Source organism: Bos grunniens, chromosome 7 (assembly GCF_055505025.1).
Source record: "Bos grunniens cultivar Pamir isolate PY7600 chromosome 7, Bosgru_T2T1.0, whole genome shotgun sequence".
Taxonomy (NCBI): domain Eukaryota; kingdom Metazoa; phylum Chordata; class Mammalia; order Artiodactyla; family Bovidae; genus Bos; species Bos grunniens.
The window spans coordinates 90,146,151-90,169,645 of record NC_141171.1 but is presented as its reverse complement, the minus strand read 5'-3'; the positions used below and the strand labels follow the sequence as shown (position 1 = coordinate 90,169,645).

Sequence of the window (23,495 nt, the reverse complement as noted above, 5' to 3'; positions counted from 1 at the left end):
TTTCCAAAGGTAAATAACATATTTTAGATAAAGCAATGATACGAATAAGAAATGAAGTATCAGCATAATGACTTTCAACCTTGATCAATCTCTAGAGAACTAAAGATCTGACAGAAAAACAAGTTCTTATTAGTTTCATCAGGTGTGCAGGATCAGAAGCAACATTCGAGGTCTCATACTATTTATGAATTTGGTAGACTACAATAAACATCACACACGAATTGTTAGTTTTTCTATCATATCAATTATTCTTGCTTCTAAGCAGCTCCTATCTCAAGATTTAACCATGATATCAATTATATGATTTTCAAAATACATATCATGTATCTCTGGAAAACAAGCTATAAGAGTCACTTTAGGCAAAATGATGACACTGTTAAAATTAAACTTTTTTTTTAACTACACAGAAATCCCAGGGATAATCTCTACTGTGCTATTTGAATTTTTACTTCACTATAAATGAATGAAAGTGAAATAATATATACTTTTGCCTCCATCAATAGAAATAGAAAAAGTAAAGCTATTTATCTCAAAAAAGAAAATGCAGTGGTTTGACTGAAGATCTTTTTCCTTCAAACTTTATTGAAGAATAAAAATATATAACTAATATATTTATGGGTACAATATGATGATTTGATATACATATACATTGTGATCACAAAGATCAAGATACTAACAAATCCATCACCTCACACAGTTAATTCTATGTATGTATGTGTGGAGAGAATGCCTAAGCCCTACTCTCAGTAACTCTGAAGTATAGAATACTATATTATTAACCATAGTCTTTCAAACTTACAATTAAAACGTGTATTAATCACTGCCCCCAAACTATAACCTGCTCAATGTTCCAGGTTCTAAAAACAAACGGGTTTTGCTAGCTTTCATAACCAGTGAGCTAGAGCTATCAGCGCTATTCAATATCTCACTTTTTCAAGAGAAATACTCTTTTCCAATAATGTCTTCTAATTCATCTTTTTTGGGATTTGTTGTGATTTCGTTTCATGATTTTTTTGTGGGAGGGTAGAGGGATAAATTCCCAGCTATCCCTTTTCTTCTGGTATTACTGCTAAGGTTATTGTATTAAAAGGCATGTTTTCTTTTGGTTAGCTCATAAGAAACATCCCTGTATATACTGTACAAATTCACTCTTTTCTAGCTATGTCATATATTTCAATCCTTGGTAGCTTCACTGTGAAATTGAAAATAACAAAAGCCTTCCTAGGAATGTGAACATTTAAAACATCCAAACAAATAAATATCAATTGCAACAGAATTTTCTTTCCTTCTATAGTAATACATTTATGCTGGGTAAGTAACACTATACCTTCTCAAAAGTGCAATGACTAGCAAAATCAATCACCAAGGTTTACAAAATGCTGAAATGCTTGTATTGAGTGTGGCTGTCAGTTACATTCAAGTTCATCGCCTTTCAGATATACAACTTAATGTGAATTAAATAAGGTAGATATTAACAAGATCTATTCCAAAATAGGCATTAACAGCTATGGCATATCTGGCTGCAGTACATGACCTTATATATGACTGTGCTCTTGAATAATTTCAAATACTGAACACAACTTAATACTTGACATAATACTCTCTAACATGACTATAATACAGAGAGCCCTTGTTCCTTTTAAGCATTTAACACATCCTACCTCATCATCAAGTACTGTCAAGTTATAAACTACTGTTGCTTTGCCTGCAGGAAAAGTGATATTTCCTTCAACTGGACTTAAATCTTCTTCAGGTGGATTTGGGCCACCCTCTACCTGCAAAAAAACATGGTGCCATCAATAAACATAAAACATTTCATTAGAGTAAGAAAGCATTACTGTGATATAAACTGGCAAACTTACTTTAAAATGTTTTGCAAGAAGAATGACACTAACCTGTATTAAGTCTGCCCTTTTAATTAATGGAGTCAAGGCCCATAATATAATTACAGATCTTGACTATAATTAAACTACAAGGGCTTCCCTGGGGGCTCAGCGAAGAAAGAATCTGCCTGCAATGTGGGAGACCCAGGTTCAATCTCACTGTTCTTGCCTGGAGAATTCATTCTATGGACACAGAAGTCTGGTGGGCTACAGTCCATAGGGTCACAGAGAGTTGAACATGATTGAAGCAACTTAGCACACACGCAGATTAAATGACATGGTTTCTAAGAGTTTTCTCTTTTCTCAACGATAATATTAAGCCTGAGGAAAAAAATTATAAAACTTTTTCTTGAGCAGAATGCATTCAAAATTATTATATTCTCTGAAGTAATGGAATCAAATACCAGTTCTACCCCTGGTGCTGTAACCTTGGATGAGGTATTTTTAACAACCCTGTGTGGCTGTTTCCCCATCTTTAAAATGAGGAAATAAGGTCCACTTACTAGGCTAGATGTAAATATTTAATAAAATCATATTCCTTTCAAAAAGTTTTATTAAGTACTCTGTGTCTGACCTCTTTTAGGTACTAAGGATATAGCAGAGAACAAAGCAAGCTTTCTACCCACCAGGACCTGACATTTAATGAAAGGGAACAAACGGAAGATAAATAAATGCGTGGCGGATGATGGTGAGGACTGTGGAAAAAAACATTTTAAATGGCATGAGGGACACTGAGTCCTGGGAAGAGCTACAGTTCACGTGCAGCAATAATCAGTGTAAAGCACTTACACCAGGGCTGAGCGATGTTAAGTGCTCCACGAACGTTAGCTGTAATCATTTCAACAGAACAAAAGGCTCACGATTCGACAAAATAACTTCAGACATTCACAGAGAGTTGAAAACACTATAACCTGATGATGCCTTATCATTTCTGCAGCCAATTTTTATCCAGTTTTTGGAATGTGACCGCTGTTACCACCATCCATTAAGTGTATTTTTTTAAATGGAGAATGTATATAGGGAAGACTACATATTAGATAATTTTATGTAAGCCTAAGGAACCCACGAGCATTTTAAAATTTTATATCCTTAAAGAGATCTGTCATAAATGTTCTATGAATTTTGTAGAATTATTGTTATTAATTTGTGGTTTATTATTATCCTGTATCTAAAATAATCTGTTGTGTTTCATGGAAGCATAGTATATTCCAAGCAGCAAGGAAAACAGTTTTATATTAAACATGAAGTTTACCAGGTGATGAAAGCATTCTATTTCATTTTCATTAAACAGCATATTTATTATACCAAGGACCTTGATTTTTTAAATTGCAGGGATCTAGTATGAGTTCTAAGCATTACCATTTAAAATGATTTCACAGTAAACTTACCTCAAAAGTCACAGTCACCATCCCATAGGTTCCTTTTTCTCTGATGAGAGTAAGAGGCACAGATTCATTTCTGCCTCTGGGTTCACTCACTGTGATTGAGAAAGGCTATTGGGAGAGCAAAGACCATCAGGTGCGGATCAACCAGAGGCAGGAGCTCGTACAAACTGTTACTACCTTAGAAATCCTAATTTTCCACAGACAAATCCATCTACTTTGTGCTCTCAAGAATGTGGGGTCTCCTCACCTTCACCAACTATAGCTAATAAGGCTTAGAAGGTTCAAATAATTGTATGAGGAGAACATAAAACTAGTCAGGCAAAGGATGGAGGTTCTTGCCCTGCTTCTGCCAACAACGAGCTGTTCTACTGAGGAATCTTAAAGGCTACCTAATTGAAAGGTGATGAATTCAAAGGCTCCCAGGGGCCCAGGAGGTCACAGGAATGAGTTGTGCCTCCAGACCCGGGCAGTTCACTGGGACTGTGGCTCAGCCTTGCTCTCAACCATGGTTTCTTCCTCATCAGTCAGCTTGCCACTGAAAACAGGTAGCTGCTAATGAGATCCAACCAGTCCATCCTAAAGGAGATCAGTCCTGGGTGTGCACTGGAAGGACTAATGCTGAAGCTGACACTCCAATACTTTGGCCACCTGCTGGGAAGAACTGACTCATTTGAAAGGACCCTGATGTTAGGAAAGATTGAGGGCAGGAGGAGAAGGAGACGACAGAGAATGAGATGGTTGGATGGCATCACCAACTCAATGGACATGGGTTTGGGTGGACTCCGGGAGTTGGTGGTGGACAGGGAGGCCTGGCGTGCTGCGGTTCATGGCGTCGCAAAGAGTCGGACACAACTGAGTGACTGAACTGAACTGAATGAATTTTTTCAAGACATGATCACTGAGGAGAAGCAAGAGCCAGGACTTCAAGTGTTGGAAAGTGTTGGCATGGCCAGTTGAAATTCAGGGTAGAAGAGGTGAGTGGCCAGGTACAGGCCAGCCAAGGCAGCAGGTGACCCCTAGGTCTCAGTATCCCCATCCATCACCAGGGGTAGGAATGCCTGTCTCAAAGGGTTCTGATGAGGTTGCAATGAGATAATTCACGCCTAAGTGCTTATCCTAGTCCAGGACACGCAGTGAGGGCCAGCAAAGGTTGGCTATAATTATTATCACCATCTCCGTTACCTTCATCATCGATACAATCATCATCCAGTCTGGAAACCAAAGTCAGACTAGATACTTTAGGAAACCAAAGTACTGACTGCAAGCTCATCAGTTACTTAGTTCAATTTTAATCACAGAGGGCAGGTACCCAGGCAGAGACTGCTGGGCAGCCATGAGACCACAACAGTTGGGAACTTGGGACAATGCTAGAGACCAGGATTCATTCTGATGTTAAACTAACCAGTATGAGGTTGGGGATAAAGAGTTGGGAGTGAGTTTTGTAAAGGCAGCGGGGAGAAAAATCAAGCAATTAAGGGAGCCTGGTTCATAATTAACTAATAATTCCCTATCATTCAAAAAGAAGTGATTTGATTAATTAACTTTTGTAAATGCTATAATAAGGGAGGTTACAAAATGTCTACTACATTGGCATGACCCACATATCCTTTTTAATAAGGATACTGCAACTCTAAAGATCATGTTATCTATAGCTCACCTTGTTTCAAAGACAATTTAAGGTGCTAGGAAAATGACATACATCAATTGAAGGAGTTACCCAAATTGGAATATAGATAACAAGATGGGAGCGTCACATCATCTTTTAGTAATGATAATCAGTAGCATATTCAAAAGACTCTAAAAACCAGGAACCTTATTGTAGACTAAAATGTAGTTGCAATATATCATTCCACTTAACACAAATTCTGTTTTTATTTCGGAGCTGAATATGATTTTTATCAGGGAGGGATTCTAAAGACAAAACCCTCTGAACATAGGACTAACCAGGGGCACATGAATTTAGTGATAAGGGAGGGGAAAAAATGAACTTTTGAGCAAAACTAAGAGGGATGACATGGAGCTTTAACCTTCAAGAAATACTAATTAATAGGAAAATCTCCAAGTAGAGAATAATTATAGAATTTTTAAGAGCTATAATGTCTGCTATTCAATTTAAGCTTACTGTAGGGTTTTTTTTTTTTTTTTTTTTTTTTCAGTGATCTTTCAATGTATTTCTCTTGTCTCGAATCACTCCAAACTTTCAGAGGAGGCTAACAGACAATGCTTTTTTTAAGTGGCAGTTGGGGATATTAAGCAAAAGGAACTGAGTTACAACATCTGTTATAGACTGACTGTCCGTGCCTCCTCAAAATTCATGTTCATATCCTAACCTCCAATGTGATGTTATTGGAAGCTGGGGCCTTTGGGAGGGGAGTAGGTCATGAAGGCAGAACTGTTATGAATGAGACTAGTATTTTTATAAAAGAGACACCCAAGAGTTCTCTTGCCCCTTCTACCACATGGAAACACAGCAAAAAGAGAACTGTCTATGAACCAGAAGGGCCCACACCAAACCCCAAATCTGCTGATGCCCAGATTTTGGACTTGTCAGCCTCTGTAACTGTAAGAAATAAATTTCTGTTGTTATTAAACCACCCAGTCTATGTACTAATACTCTTTATAGCAGATTGAACTAAGACAACATCCAAGTTAGAGAACAAATGAAGCAGGCGGAATGATCAGCAGAAAGAGATTAGGGCGAGAGATGACCATGATTGTACAGGCCTCCTCACTTCTAAGTAATCTTAGATAAAACAGAAGCTCAGTCTACAGAATGTGGAATATGGATGAATTGAGCAAATCTTATGTACACATACAGGATGTTTACACAGGATGATACTAGGTAACATAAAAAGCTATCCAAAAATTTAATAAACTATTATCCAGCAATCACAAGATAAATCAAATTATAACCATACCATATTAAAGGAAATAATCCCAAATGCATTGTCATTTGATAATATTGTCACAGTAACAGTCCTGGGCCATCCAAGCCTCACGTTTGCTGAAGGTTTCTAAAACAAAAGCCAAAAAATAAATTAACACATTAAACAAGAGTAAAACAATTATTTTAATAGCATTTCAGTCTTTAAGTAATCATTCAGAAAATGAATTAAAATACAAGTATGTGACTAAGATAATATATTCAAACTAAGTCAACATGGTAAAGTCCCAAAAAAGAACTCTTCAAAAGAGTTTTTAAAACCATTAATCACTGTTAAAATATAAATTTTTGTAATTCTAAATCATTACTGGCTAGTAATATATTCTAATTACTTAAATTTCATGACTAATATTGAGTTGGCCAAAAAGTTCTTTCAGGTTTTTCTGTGACACAATATAACAGAGAATTAAGTGACTATGAAATTGGGTTCAAACATGACTCTTTTCTTATACTATAGAAGGTGCTAGAACTTAAAGAATTAGTTTTTCTATCAGTTGTAGAGTCAAAATAAAGTTAAAACAGTACAACAGTTTTTCTAATAAGTAAAGAGTGTGCTACAACATTTTTGTTGATATTTAATAGCACCATAAAGGATTATGAAAAAAGTTTTTTACAAAAGCAAAACGTGATTGCTTCCAGTACCAATTTCATAAAAATTTTAATCATACCAACACAATTCTTCTAAAAAAAAAACTTTTAATCCACTGGAGAAAAATTAACTAGAGCAGTGTTAGCCATCATTGCCTCAACCTAACAGATCAGGTCATAAAGGACGATTAAACCTGAGGCTGGTCAAGCGTTTTTCCCAGGGTCACTCCAAAGTTCTTCTAAGCACAGGGCCCCCACTTCCAGGCCTGCTTTCGTAGCCCTCTCCTTGGAGCTCAGAAGTCACGGTCATTCTTTGTGCAGCTGGTAGCAGGGGAGGGACCAAAGAGAAAAGGGCCAAAGGGACGACGAGCTTTCCCTGAGCATCTGTCACGGCAATTCCTAAATAAAGCTGCATTAATCCAAAAACTGGCTGCAGAATCTTCTACACAAGATTGTCTGAGGAATAACCAGACCATGGAATTGCCAACGAGACTGTCAGTTCTGGCTTCTATGAAAACCACCACCAAGCACTTAAATTGGCTTATCTCTACAGAAACTGATTCTTAAGCATTGTAAGATTTTGATAAGTTTAAGCTTTAACAGGGGGGGAAAAAAGGACTTACCTGTAAAGTTAAGTGAAAAATGAAAGTTTCATCCGGCTCGGGAAAATCGTCATCACACACTGCTATGTACACTGTCCTACTGGTTTCTCCAAAGGGTATAAAAGTTGCAGCGTATGTGTCAAAAAAGTCCCCAGTGTCATCTCCATACAGCTATCAAACGCAAAACACAGACAGTTCTTACATAACATAGAGTTAGGACAAGCAGAATTGATGCTAAATACAGCAACCAACAGAATAAAAAAAAAAAAACATGAATCACCCAATGACACTGAAGTTTATAAATAGGATGTACAAAAACTAAACAAATATCTAACAACTGATAAAAATCACCTTTCAAAAGCATTATAAAAAGAAATGATTCTACATAAAAACATTTGTTTATTCTCTTGAAGGTAAAGGGATAATTTCATAGAAAAGTAATAATCACATAGGAAAACAATGATGTGAATTTTTTTTTCTCCACTCTTGATTGATTTGATGTGGATTACAGCAAACCTAACAAGAAGATCAACTGTAGCTAAAACTCTCCCAAAGAAGATGTGTAAGTAGCCTCCCAAAAGACATCAGGAAAAAAATTGGGTTTAATGAAACTACTCCTTCCAAAACTTTCAACTTGAAGCTTTATTTATATTCTCCCACAGCACCAATAAAGACTCGATTTTCAGTATACCAAATTTATTAGTCATTATAAACTTTTCCTCAGAACTTTTTAAGACCTCATTCTGTAATGTCAGCATTGCTAAGATTCTCAAAGGAGCAATAATTATGAAATTATAAAGCAGCAACTTCTTGTGAAAATCCAAATGAGATGTTTTTCTGCCAAAGAATACAAAAATGAGTAACTTAGCTACTAGAAAAAAATCATGATTGAGTATAAATAAAAAATGAAGGATGTATGGGGATATTATAGTCAATGTCTAGTTCTCATTTACAAAAATAAAGTTAGTTTTAAACACTTGAGAAATCCAAGTAAGTTGTTAAGGGTGTTAAAAAACTTGTATTCATACCCTAATAAAGAAGTTGGCACAGTCTTTCAAAAGTGTTAAATATCAAAAGACATGGATACAAAGAGAAAATCATGGTCCTATAACCCCCAAATCATTTAACAATCCAAAATATGCAGAAATTGCTATGTATGTGTACAGTTTCATCACAGCAATATTTACAACAGCAAAAACTGGAAGCAACCTCAATGAAAAACTGTTGAGAAATGACTGGGAAATGATGCCACCATCAAGAAAAGTTGTGAATATGACAGAGCGATCTGAAAAAGTTATCAGGATATGATCAAAATTATATGTAAAAGGCTATAAAATATAATAAACTAAAAATATATAAATATATAATCAAACTAAAAATAAATTCAAATAAATACAAACATGTCATAAATTAAAAACCAAAAGCAATGCACAAAATTATAACACTGGGGTTCTTAGCTTTTCTTGTCTCTTTTTACAGTGTTTCCCAATTTGACGATTTAACCTATCGCTTAAAAAAACTTCTAAAAAAAAAAATTCCAAGTAGTTTGGGCCTCAAATATATCAATGTCCTTAGTGTTCATATGACATGATTTTCTGGTTAAATACAAACGCAGATACGTGTACATACAACCCATCTACTAACTAAACGGTGTGCAAGATAGAGCAATATTCTATCAAATTTCTACTTCTCACTTCTACTTACTGTACTTAATTTCTCCCAAAAGAGGAGCTCTCTAACATAAAGGTTTTTTTTAATTGCCATTCCTCTACATTTAAAATTTCATATATTTTTCTCTAAGTCACCTGATTCTAAGCAATAAATCCAAGCAGAGAATAACTAGAATCCAAGTTACCCCCAAAAAAATTTATTTAGAAATACTGATATTTTTGGTTTATAGTTGTTTTAAATATATTAGCATATTATGTTAGCATATATTAAATATATTAATATATTTAATTTTAATTAATATATTTAATTTATAATAATAAATATATTAGTGTATAAATATATTAATATATGCTAATATTCACATATATTAAATATAATAAGCATATTAACATTTTTAAATAATCAGTCTATATTTTTAAAATACTATTACTGTCAAATACACATGCTACCTTAGATCACTCTATAAACCTCCAAGACATATAAAAAGAATGAACAGTTTATCTGCAAATTATTTATCATAATGGAACTACTCAGAATCTCAAACAGTTAAAGACATTCTGATCACTACGACATTTCCTACCTATTTCTGTAAAAATAGAACTACTGTCATCTCTTACCGATACAATCGCAGTAACATTTGCTGGGTCTCCTATCCTTTCAACAACAAGACGAATAACTGTTGTACTTGTTTCATTAACTACAAATTCTGTTTGTCCGGCAAATCTGATTTCTGTTTCTCCAAACACAAAAGGGATGAATAAAGCTGAAAGAAGATTTACTAATAAAGATGCAGAGGGCATCCCTATAGAGAAAAAAAAGAAAAAGATTTTGTTTACAAAATATATCCAATATATTTTCATTAGGGTGCATTGTCTACAGATATAAACACAGAGTGAAGAGCTACTAAGCAATAAGACATAAAGATGTATCAAATATTAAGCTACCCAATTCAAATGTGTGGCCACAGAAATAAGTCAAAAATGACAATACTCTTCTGTGGTACTGTCTACTATTCATAAGTACTTTTTTTTTCTTTAACTTGCATATTAACATAATAGTAATAACTTGCCTTACACTTATTTATCGAATTTAGTTTATTAAATGTCCCTCCAATTTATTCTAAGAAAAACCTAAGCAGCAACATGTGAACTGAATTAAAGCCCATCTTCCCCCAAATCAAACTGTAAAAGACAAGCAAAAACTAAAATTATCAAAAGGACTGATAATCTTAATGTGACATTCTCTATTTGACAATTATACAAGTATCAATATGAGCAAAACTCTTGGAACGGTCACACAAGGCAGTGAGTGAGAGCCAAAGTTTATTTCTTGGTCATATCTACTTTTCCCATAGTTTTGTCTTGAGAATGCTTTTTAAAATTTTTCAGTTATTGCAAGGAAATGCTAATCCTTTGAAAGAACACCTAAGTTTCTAATGGGACTTAAATTTCTCCCATTGTACTAGCTAAAATACTAGTATCACTTCTTAGAAAATGCCCATGCTTCTTTAAAACTAAGCAAGTTTGGCAAAGCATTTACTTTCTTTCCCATAACCTTTATTGTTTTCTTCTTCGTACAATGTGTGTGTTTATGAGACGCCAATATTGTTCCTACTTTCAGCTCTGTGTGATTCAAGTGTTTTCAAAAGCACAACAGCACAGGGGCCTCTTGAAAGAGCTGATGTTTTGTGATGCAGATGTATCTCTAAAAATGTAAGCAATTTATCTCACGGATCATTAAGATTCCAAAGGATTATGTGAGCAGCCACCCGAACATAACAAGTTCATGGCTTTTAAAAAAGTTGCATTACGTACTCTATGAACCAAAATGCTTCCTATTAATCTTTACCTTGGTCAAGAAGTAATAAAATTTTCATGTAGCTGCCTTTGCCACATGGCTACACAAGGCTTCATATTTAGGAACCACCAGATACACATGTTCTTAATGTACTTTAGGGTTAAAAGGCAAACTACTCAGTGGAATATATGCAAACAAGGCAGTCTGGGATTGTCTCACATGTGTGAGGCTGCAAAATCTGTAGACAGGGATGCAGAGTTCAGATAAGAGTCCAGGAAAGAGATGTAGACCTTAGGGGAAGCACACTGATTGAAACCGCCCACCCTGGCCAGGCCCTTTAATAACCATTCACATGAGTTGTTTTATGACAGGAGATCCTGGTAAGGAATACGCAACTAATAAGCTACCACCAACCGGAAGAATTTGGGAAAGGTCAAAAGGAGACACCGTGTGTCCGTCCATTTTCCAGAATCCCTCTCGCTAGCATTCATCTTGGCTGGGCGATGCGTGTGCCACCAGGAAAGACTCTGAATTAGAATGATGGGCCAAAGACAACCCGGAAACCAATCCCATCACCATAAAACCCGAGACTGCGAGCCACACGGCAGAGCAGTTCTCCTGGGTTCCCTTACCCTGCTGCTCTCCACCCGGGTGCCCTTTCCCAATAAAATCTCTTGCTTTGTCAGCACATGTGTCTCCTCGGACAATTAATTTCCAAGTGTTAGACAAGAGCCCAGTTTCGGGCCCTGGAAGGGATCCCCCTTCCTCCAACAGACCAACGGGCACAGATATTCCGGACATTTTTAACACCTGTGCCTTCTCTCTTAGAAAGCCTGCCATGGGGCTAAGGGACTTGGGAGAAGAAATAAGATAGTAGATAGTTCTTTCTCATCAACTGCAATCTCTTCCCTGACTTCTAAGCCAGGAGTGTGCACTGGGAAAGCCTAGGTGAGGCGGGAAACTGGGCGTGCTGGGCTAAACCAGAGACAAATGAAGATCTTTTGTGGAATTCTAAAGCCAGAATAATTTTACATCTCACTTATGACAAACAGGGGGAAAGAAAGAAACTAGGGACAAGAAAGAGAATGCTGAGTGAAGGGGGTATGGAGGTAGCAACCCAGGCCCTGGATGTGGAAGAAAAAGACAACTTTGGTCTGTTGTGATTTTGAAAGAAAACGCAATTGCTTGAACCTGAGATGTGACAGAACCTTAAGCTGAAATAAGACGACACCTGCAGTTCTAAGTGAGAAAGAGTGAGACTGAGTCATAGCGTGAAAAGGATGAATAACTTGTGATCTGTCATGCGCAACAATCAATGCCTACCTGGGAAGTGTGAGGGATGTGTCTTAGAGGAGACAAAATAAACCACATTTGTAGCTTTAAGTTAATTACTAAATTTTTCAATGCAATCCACTTGAACTTACTGCAGACTTTCCATATTTTTTTTAACATTATTAAACAGAGTTTTTAAGATTTTTTTTTATGTGGACCATTTTTAAAGTCTTTATTGAATTTGTTACAACATGACTTCTGTTTTATGCTTTGGTTTTTTTTTTTTTTTTTTTTTTGGCTGCGAGGCACGTGGGATCTGAGCTCCACAACCAGGGATTGAACCTGCACTCCCTTCACTGGAAGACAAAGTCTTAACCACTAGACCATGAGGGAAGCCTGTGGTAAGATTCCATATATCCTGAAGAAAAAGTTTAAGACCTATAGAAAGTAATCACAACAGCAAATGCTTAGTGTTGTTCTAGGTACTTTACACACAGTAACACATTTAAATCTTTACAACATCTCTGTGAAGGCGTCAGTATTATTAACCCCATTTCATAGCTCAGGGAACTAAGGCACAGATATTAGTTAACACACGCAGTATCCCTTGGCTAAGTAAGTGGCTGGCAAGATTTGAACCCAGTTCACCTCCAGACCCCCTACCCATAACCACATGAGACTGTCTACTACCTGTTATTCCTACAAACCACACATCTCTGTCTTCAATAATATGGAGGTCATTTATGCTATACATTTCCAAGCATGCTACTATTTTAAACTTACACACAATAATCAAAACCACCATCAGTTCAATTCAGTCACTCAGTCATGTCCAACTGCAACCCCATGGACTGCAGCACGCCAGGCTTCCCTGTCCAACACCAACTCCCGGAGTTTGCTCAAACTCATGTCCATCGAGTCGGTGATGCCATCCAACCATCTCATCCTCTGTCATCCCCTTCTCCTCCTGCCTTCAATCTTCCCCAGCATCAGGGTCTTTTCTGATGAGTCGGCTCTTCGAATCAGGTGGCCAAAATATTGGAGCTTCAGCTTCAGCATCAGTCCTTCCAATGAATATTCAGGACTGATTTTCATAAAACTGTATAATTATGAGTCTCCTAAAAGTTTGCACCTTATTATTCTGATAAACAGTACATTTGTTTAACTGAAACTATGATTCTCTTGACTATTTGAAATATTTAACAACATCTTTTAATGCCAGGGCCAATGAGCTCAAATGATGCATTCTTTCAATCTCCCACGCAATTAGATGCTGTGGTTAAGTCACTAAATTCATTTTGGATTGGCGCACATCAGTGAGTTTTGAGATTATGCAAAATGAACAAACAAAGCATGATTGGAAATGCCTCAAATTCTGTGACATCACTGATAACTGAATCACTTTTGCTTTCATCTTTTCAACTTGTAAGAAAAGTTTTTGAAGCAAAGCTGGCATTCAATGGAAGTTAAGATGATGCAGAAAAAGCTTTGAAAGTGAAGTTCCCATCAGAAGACAGGCATAATTACACAAGTGCTGAATAGCTTCTTTTTAGGGTAACTAGGTACATTTTCCTCTATCATACTAAAAGTCCTGTCTTTGGAATTCCCTTTATTAAACTCAGAAGATTAGGCATTAGCAACTGACACTACACAAAAGTCTTACATCTATTTCAGGTCACTTTTTCTCTTATTAGGTTTAAAGAATATTTTACACAACCCACCAGACCACCTATTTTAAACGTCACTATAAAATGAATTTCAAACATACATTTAAAGATCACTATGTGCTTATTTCATATTCTGTCACAATCGTGAAAGAGTAATTTTAGTTTTACTGACTCATTCCTCTAAATTGTAATGTCATGATATTCCAAAATTCAAATCCTCTCATTTCCAACTATCATCTACATTACCCTCATGACTCCCACTCCTCAGTAGCATGATTCAAAAAAAAAAATTTTTTTTTCCTGTCAGTAGGGGATCTCTTATCTCTTAAACTCTTATTGTGTTTAAACAATACTCATATTTAGGTTACTTTCTTATGTCTATCCCAAATTATACTATGAAGTTTGGACAGAGTCCAGATAATATGCAGATATAAAATCTCATGTTCTTGGATTTTAGTAATTATATTCAGCTTATCCATGTGGCTTCCCTGATAGCTCAGTTGGTAAAGAGTCCACCTGCAATTCGGGAGACCTGGGTTCGATCCCTGGGTTGGGAAGATCCCCTGGTGAAGGGAAAGGCTACCCATGCCAGTATTCTGGCCTGGAGAATTCCCTGGACTGTATAGTCCATGAGGTTGCAAAGAGTCAGACATGACTGAGCGATTTTCACTTTTCATTCAGCCTATCCAACAAGTCACCTAATTCTACCAAAAATCCTTCAAAATTAAAATCAGGAATATATTAGAACGGCTCTAACAATGCAAACTGGTTGCTTTCAGAAGAACAGGTTACAGTTGCACCTAACACCTGCACACTGAGCACCTACTATGCGTTGTGTAACACCTGTGCTAATCACTAAGGACACAAAGACGCTGAAGAGAAGGGCCCTGCTCCTGATTCTACTCACAGGGGTGGCCACAGACTTAGACCAGGCCAGTGAAAGTCAACAAGACAATTCTGATGAAATAATGCCGTTTGCAGCAACATGGACGGACCTAGAGATTATCACACTACATGGAGTAAGTCAGACAAAGACAAATATGATATCGCTTATATGTGGAAGTTTTAAACAATGATACAATGCACTTGGTAACAAATCAGAAACAGACTCACAGACTTAGAAAACAACCTTACGATTATCCAAGAGAAAAGATGGGGGATTAACATATACACACTACTACATATACAATAGATAACCAATATGGACCTATTTCATAGCATAGTGAACTCTGCTTTATATCCTGTAATAACTTAAATGAGAAAAGAACTTGAAAAACAATAGATACATGTATAACTGAATCACTATGCTGTATTTCTGAAACAAACACAGCATTGTAAATCAACTATAGTTCCAATATAAAATTTTAAAAAACAATTTTTTTAAGACACAATTCTGAGACTTTTGCTTAAGCATAAAGATGCAGATTCCCTCTACTGTTGGATTCAGGATCATGTTGATTGGGACCAGCTTTCTCTGAAGTCTGAAAGTAAAGCAACACAGCCAAACACAGATCTAAGAGGTGGAGAAGTGCCAAGTCTTGATACTCAAGTTCAAGTTCCTGAAGCCAGTTTTACCCTTGCCTTTTCAGTGGCTGCTGCTGCTGCTAAGTCGTTTCAGTCATGTCCAACTCTGTGGGACCCCACAGACGGCAGCCCGTCAGGCTCCTCCGTCCCTGGGATTCTCCAGGCAAGAACACTGGAGTGGGTTGCCATTTCCTCCTCCAATGCATGAAAGTGAAAAGTGAAAGTGAAGCTGCTCAGTCATGTCCAACTCTTAGCAACCCCATGGACTGCAGCCTACCAGGCTCCTCCATCCATGGGATTTTCCAGGCAAGAGTGCTGGACTGGGGTGCCATTGCCTTCTCCGTTTCAGTGGCTAAGGCAATAAAATACATTTTCTACTACAGCCAGTTTGGTTTAGATACTCCGTCACTTTCAGCATAAACATTCATCCATTAAATTCAAACCTAAGACACCATAAACTCATGTTTGGATATACCAAGTGGAAGATCCCTCCTCGTCCACTCTCATACTCAACAGCCATAGAATTCATAAACATCTGTGAAAGGACACCACACCAGCAGTCTTTCCTGTTTTCATGTAATTGTTGCTGTTGTTTAGTTGGTAAGTCGTGTCCAAGTCTTGGTGACCCCATGGACTGAAGCCCACCAGGCTCCTCTGTCCAGGGGATTCCCTAAGCAAGAATACTGGAGTGGGTTTCCATTTCCTTCTCCAGGGGATTTTCCTGACCCAGGGATTGAACTCGTGTCTTCTGTACTGGCAGGCAAATTCTCCCAGGCTGAACCATCAGGCAGGCCCCCATGCAATTATTACCACCATCTATAATATTTCCCCCTCCACTCTGAAATGGACAATTACGAGTGAGGAAATTTACAACAGACAAACGAAAAATGTCTTCATAACAGAACAAAGCAAGATAGGCATACACCAAACTGATTCAATGTACTGAAAAAGATAATGCACTTCTAACTGTCCTAAGGAATCCCAAGATCATGATTCCTCAAATTCAGTTCAGTCACTCAGTCATGTCGGACTATTTGTGACCCCATGAACCACAGTATGCCAGGCCTCCCTGTCCATTACCAACTCCTGGAGTCCACCCAAACCCATGTCCATCAAGTCGGTGATGCCATCCAACCATCTCATCCTCTGTTGTCCCCTTCTCCTCCTGCCCTCAATCTTTCCCAGCATCAGGGTCTTTTCAAATGAGTCAGCTCTTCACATCAGGTGGCCAAAGTATTGGATTTTCAGCTTCAACATCAGTCCTTCCAATGAACACCCAGGACTGATGTCCTTTAGGATGGACTGGTTGGATCTCCTTGCAGTCCAAGGGACTCTCAAGAGTCTTCTCCAACACCACAGTTCAAAAGCATCAAGTCTTTGGTGCTCAGCTTTCTTTATAGTCCAACTCTCCCATCCATACATGACTACTAGACGGACCTTTGTTGACAAAGTAATCTCTCTGCTTTTTAATATGCTGTCTAGGTTGGTCATAACTTTCCTTCATTAGTCAGGCATTAATTCCTTTCTCTTCCTTTTATCCTGGATGTCTAGCTCTTTCTTCCCTTCTGAAAATCTGGTATTTGCTAATTTCATTCTTCATTTGCATTGTGCTGTGCTCAGTCACTTAAGTTATGCCCGACTCTCTGCAACCCCATGGACTGTAGCCCATGAGGATCCTCTGTCTACAGGGTATTCCAGGCAAGATTACCAAGTAGGTTGCCATTTCCTCCTCCAGGGGATCCTCCTGAACCTGGGATTGAACCGGCACTCTCTGCTTTTCCTGCACTGGCAGGCAGATTCTTTATCACTGAGCTGTCCAGGAAGCCTTTTCACTCACATTACTTAGCACATAAACAAACTAAGTTTCATTTATAAAACAATACCTGCCAACACGATATGCTCTAATAATCATGGAATTCTGAATTCTGTTATCTAGGATATTACCTTGCTCTCATCTTGCCTCTTATTAATGGGTACCATAGAAAAGGTACCAAGTATACTATATTCTAAATAAATGGGAATGGTCTACTTTAAGTTTCAATAAGTCTGTGGAAACAAATCAGAAAAAAAATACATAAACAAAAATCAGGACCCAACAGATAACAATGTAAAGAAAAACAGGAGAATTCAACTGATTTGCCGATTTTGAAGCAATCAACTCTCATACATAACCTTTCATCAATCTGAATGTTAACTTGGTCTCTTTAAGTTTCACAATAAAAACTGGACAATCTCTGTGAGTGACAGGATGAGGGAAAAAGATTACTAGTGCAGAACTGAAGGGTTACATTGATTTTTCAGCTTCAGCTGTTGTCTTGTCCACGCCATAGCAAGCATCCTTCCCACAGTGGGACCCCCCAGGTAATTCATACTGAAAATATGATCCTAATGGAGCAAGGTTTTCAAGTTTAGAATTACTTGAATTCTATTACATTTACTAAAGGGCATTCTCAAACTATAGAATTACTCCTGTGGAACAACAGAGGTTTCATCATTCACATCATCAATTATTCAGCCTCTAAGAATTCTTAATCTGTGTTATTGGTATTTGGCAACTACTACAAAAAATTGGCTGTTTCCTTCTTCCATACTAAAACAGAATTTAAATGTGCATCTTTCAAAATCAAACAATCTAATGTTATAAATTGAGGAAAGGCTAAATACTTTTAAATGATAAAAGGAATAGTCCCATAGTTTTTCAGACTATAAATGTTTCTTATCTTTATACATACATATAACTTACAACTTTAAGGAAAATGATTTTATTCACCTGTAAATGACATATATGTGATACCATATTAAAAAGGAACAAAAAAGTAAGCAATAAAACATTTACCTCACACCAACCCCCACCAGCCATATGCTTCTTCTACACATAGTCCATTATGGTTATCGACCTTATCTGTCTCTCATGAGAGAATCTGTACATATATTAATATGTATGTCTACAGGAGAAAATTTTCTGTTTTCTTCTACATAGAGACTACAGGAATCAACACATTTTTTTCAAGACATAAATAGGTAAAGACTAGGCTTTGAGGTAGACATCCATCGTGGGAAAATATTTACTGTCTCAACAACACACTGTCAGCTTTATAGATCTCACCTGTAAAATGATGGTTCCCACTGCCTTTTACTGTATCTACCAATTCAGCCTCTAGGGAAGGGTAGACACAACTATGGAAACTTGAAATTTACTAGATCTCACATTATCAAACCTACATTCCTGAAGATCTACCTTAAGCATGACCTCTATACCTGGAACACAAGAGTCATCATGAGATCCCCTTTTACTTCATCCTGGGATTGTTTTTTATTGTTCCCCATTTGATCTCCTGTTTACTGATTCCCACATTTTCCTTTTATGGTTTACTTGGTTTATCCCTTTTTTTGATGGAGAACATCCTCCAGTAACTTCCCCAAAAAGTGTATGTGAATATAAATGTTTTAGGTCTTGCATATCAGAAATTACTCTAATATTAATTTTCCATTTAACTAATATTTTCATTGGGTATAGAATTTTTGGTAAAAATAGTTTTCTTTATTTTGAAAGCTTTGTTCCACTGTTTTCAGACTTCCAATGTTGCTGTTAAGAAATTCAAAATCATTTTGATTCCAAAGTATTATATATGTTCGCTTATTTGTGTTAACCCCACACCCCACCCCCCTGACGCCCCAGAATGTTCTCTCCGTCCAAAGCATAAAATTGCACAAGATTTTTCTTGGAATGTGATTATTTTTGTCTATTTGGCTAAACATTCAGTCAGTCCTTTTCACTCATATATTCATCTTTAGAGTATCAGAAATTTTTCTTATATTATTTCACAATGATTTCTTCACCTTCCATTTTCACTGTTCTTGCATCCTGAAACTCTTTAACACTGGTTTTCTCAGACTAGCCCTCTAATTTTCTAATTTTTATCTCTAATTTCTAACCTTTGATTTTTCCCCTATTTCAGAGAATTTAATTCACAATAAAATTTCAGTTCTTCTAATTTTTTTTGTTTATCCCATTGTGTTTTCAATTTCTAGGAAATAGTTGTAGCCTGTTCTTTTCCCCTTAATCCATTAAACCATCTTTTACTTCTCAGAAAATACTTATTTTTTAAATTTTCTGTTCTCTTTATGGGGACTTCCCCAGTGGCTCAGCGGTAAAAGAATCCGCCGGCAATGCAGGAGACATGAGTTCGATCCTGTGTCAGGAAGATCCCCTGGAAGAGGAAATGACAACCTACTCCAGTATCCTCACCTGGAGAATTTCATGGTGAGAGGAGCCTGGCAGGCTACAGTCCATGAAGTCACAGAAGAGTTGGACATGATTAAGTGTCTAAATACCAACAACAACAATATTCTCTTTATAGCCTTTGTTACCTCCAAGTTGCTTTGTTATTTATTCTGGAATCTATCTTCTATGTAATGTTTCTTCATTTTCCATGAGCTCATGTACTCTCATTTTTGTAAGTCACCAAATAAGTGTATCATAAAAACTGATCAAGCTGCTCATATCTGGCTTACAAATGCCCACCGAGGAAAAAGGATGAACAGTATATAGAGCTATGTGGAGTGCTACAAGATTATGGATTTCATCTGTTGTCTTTCAACTCCACTTTGGCAAAACACAAAAGGAAAGATTCACTACACTAAAGCCTCTGAGGCAAATTCAAAAGCAGTGAATTAAGTCAAGGTATGTTCCTGCAGCCACCAAATCTGAAAGGTCTTCTGTCAAGAGATAAGACACACTTGTCTTTTCGCTCCTTTGAAATACAAGGCTCCTGTATCTAAAGGTTTCTTGAACCACCATTAGATGGCACCCCTCCATCTTCCAAAATAATCAATAACAATTTCTCAAATTATGAAAAAAGGTTGTAAGAATTTTTGCCACCCATAACATTGTACAATTTTTAATTCTTCATAGAACTCAAAGGCAAAAGTCAAAAATAATCTTCTTGAAATTAAAGTCTCACTGAAACAGCTCTAATTAGTTCTAGTCTTTCCACTGAGATTCAGTATTAACCTAAAAAAAAGGTGGGGAGAGGTACTTTGTGTGATTTCTTTATATTCTGTACCTACTTAGGGAATACCATCTGTTTTTACTAAGTATCTAGGTGCTTGTATTTTCTAAATGAATTATTTGCCCTCACGGAAGGTAAGGGAGAGAGCTTCATAAACAAACTCAGAGGTTTCAATCCAGAGACATGTGTTTTTTAGTCTAAACTGTATTTACAAAATAACACGAGAATGTGTGCCAAGATCATATGTGAAGATTCTGCATTTTTAAAAAGTGGATTTCTGGACTATTTTGAAAAATCACAGAATTGGTAAATCTGAGTCCACATTTTTACACAATACTGATTGGCTGGATCTGAGTGGCAGCTGTTATTTGGACAGAGAATTTGCTCTCCAGAAACCTGCCCATGTCTCCTCAGTCTTGGGTAAAAGAGGAAAGTAAAATATTTCATATATTTATGCCATTCAAAGAGGGAAAAAGAGGCACAAATGTGCATCTGCATAGATGCACACACACACACATTCACTCATTACACGTCTTACGGACTGCCTCCCTGCAGAGTTGCAGGCATTTGATTTTATAAGACACTGGGAGGCATTTCTGGCATGTGAAGATTCTGTGATAGGTGCTATGAAGCCTCTAGCGGGATGCTGCCAGGACGTCTGGGGGTCAAGCAGGAGGTAAATACTAGAGCTGGAGTCAGACATGGGCTCCACGCTAGTCTCAACCATCTTCCCACCTGTGTGACTTTGAACAAACCAATTCACTTCTCTGGGACTCAAGTTCCCTCAAGCGTTAAAGGAAGGAAAAAAGAACAGCTGCAGCATCAGGGTAGATTCCAGGCTCTAGGCCTTCCATGTCCACGCGGTCAAGAGAAACGGATCGGGCAATCTAGACTGCCTTGTGTACAGACCATCCTCTCATCCACCCACCCGTAAAGCAGCAACATCAGAATAAAAGGAGGCTGTCTGGGGTAGATGGAAGCATTGAGAATTTAGCAAAGGAATCGTGGGATTCCTGATATTCCTGGATGACCTGCAAAACTTGAACCAGAGTATTAACTAATTCCACACCTTGTTAGGGACACAGGAAGCAAGCATCAGGGTCTTTTCCAGTGAGTCAGTTCTTCGCATCAGGTGGCCAAAGTATTGGAGTTTCAGCTTCAGCATCAATCCTTCCAATGAACACTCAGGACGGATTTCCTTTAGGATAGACTGGTTGGATCTCCTTGCAGTCCAAGGGACTCTCAAGAGTCTTCTCCAACACCACAGTTCAAAAGCATCAATTCTTCGGTGTTCAGCTTTCTTTATAGTCCAACTCTCACATCCATTCATGACTGTGGAAAAACCATAGCTTTGACTATATGGATCTTTGTTGGCAAAGTGGTATCTCTGCTTTTTAATATACTGTTTAGGTTTGTCATAGCTTTCTTCCAAGGAGCAAGTGTCTTTTAATTTCATGGCTGTAGTCCCCATCCACAGTGATTTTGGAGCCCAAGAAAATAAAATCTGTCACTGTTTCCACTTTTTCTATTTGCCATGAAGTGATGGCAACAGATGCCACGATCTTAGTTTTGTGAATGCTGAGTTTTAAGCTAGCTTTTTCACTCTCCTCTTTCACCCTTATCAACAGACTCTAGTTCCTCTTTGCTTTCATTTTGTCCGTATTAATTGGGTAAATTAATAACAATAATGCACAATTATTGAGCAGTTACTCTAGGTTAGGCAATGTGCTAAGAATAGCTAGATGGAACTGTCTAGGTAGTTGGCAAAGCTGTGACTGATGGAACATGTCAAAAGTGGTTTGTAAAGTTTTGTGTTGCAGATTTCTCTGGATGGTGCTCCATGGTCTGGCAGACCAGTTGAAGTTGACAGTGATCAAGTTGAGACATTAATGGAAAACGGTCAGCATTATACCATGCAGGAGATAGCCCGATATGCTCAAAATACCTAAATCAAGCATTGGAAATCACTTGCACCAGCTTGGTTATGTTTATTGCTTTGATGTTTGATTTCCACATAAGTTAAGCAAAAAGAATCTTGACTGTATTTCCACATCCATTTCTCTACTGAAACGTAAAAAAATGTTCCATTTTTAAAAACAAGTTGTGATGGGTGATGAAAATGGATACTGTACAGTAATGTGGAATAGAAAAGATCCTGTTCAGTTGCTCAGTCCTGTCTGACTTTTTGTGAACCCATGGACTGAAGCTCTCCAGGCTTTCCTGTCCACTATCTCCCGGAGTTTGCTCAAACTCATGTCCATTGAGTTGATGATGCTATCTAACCATCTCATCTTCTGCCACTCCCTTCTCCTCCTACCCTTAATCTTTCCTAGCATCAGGGTCATTTCCAACGAGTCAGCCCTTTACATCAGAGAGTCAAAGTATGGGAGCTTCAGCTTCAGCATCAGTCCTTCCAATGAATATTCAGGGTTGATTTCTTTTAGGATTGACTGATTTGATCCCCTTGCAGTCCAAGGGTGTCTTCTCCAACACCACAGTTTGAAAGCATCAATTCTTCAGTGCTCATTCTTCTTTCTAGTCCAACTCTCACATCAGTACATGACTTGCACATGATTGCTGGAAAAATCTGCTAATGCAGGAGACGTAAGAGATGTGAGTTCGATTCCTGGGTTGATAAGATCCCCTGGAGGAGGGCACGGCAACCCATTTCAGTATTCTCACCCGGAGAATTCCATGGACAAAGGAGCCTGGTGGGCTACAGTCCATGGGGTCACAAACAGTCAGACATGACTGAGCATGCATATCCAATCTTATTACATAATTATTTAAAAGAATGAAGAATATCATATTATAAAATATTATAGTCTATCTTAAATGAATTTTATGATGCAGTATGTTAATTTAAAATAAAATATTTTACATAAAATATAAATACTAAATATACATACATGTTTATATATACAAGTGAATATCCACCTGGAAAAGTACTGAAAAAACCATGGTCAACTTTAGGCAAAAGAAATTTGAAGTGATTTTGCTGTTTCTTTGTGTTTTTCTATTTTTTTCATAGTTACTGCATTTGAAAATGTTCTACTTTGGTCATTTCTAATCCTATTTTGAAAAGCAAAATACCAAAATATAGAACTCTGAAACTGAAGATCATTTTCTAAATGAGATCTAAATCTAAAG

General features: G+C 37.3%; 1 protein-coding gene across 5 annotated transcripts in view; it reads right to left on the bottom strand.

The window, feature by feature from the left end:
- ADGRV1 (adhesion G protein-coupled receptor V1) overlaps positions 1 to 23,495 on the bottom strand; it is a 542,962-nt gene that overhangs the window by 503,132 nt on the left and 16,335 nt on the right. For all 5 annotated transcript variants that reach the window (XR_015168196.1, XR_015168195.1, XR_015168194.1 and 2 more), the window contains exons 2-6: positions 9,691 to 9,875; positions 7,424 to 7,573; positions 6,187 to 6,282; positions 3,272 to 3,376; positions 1,662 to 1,775 (exon numbers count right to left, since the gene is read on the bottom strand). Coding sequence is in view for 2 of the 5 variants with exons in the window: in XM_086413045.1 (XP_086269171.1) it covers positions 1,662 to 1,775; positions 3,272 to 3,376; positions 6,187 to 6,282; positions 7,424 to 7,573; positions 9,691 to 9,875 (650 nt within the window). In the remaining 3 variants the exon portion in view is untranslated. The remainder of the gene's footprint in view (positions 1 to 1,661; positions 1,776 to 3,271; positions 3,377 to 6,186; positions 6,283 to 7,423; positions 7,574 to 9,690; positions 9,876 to 23,495) is intronic.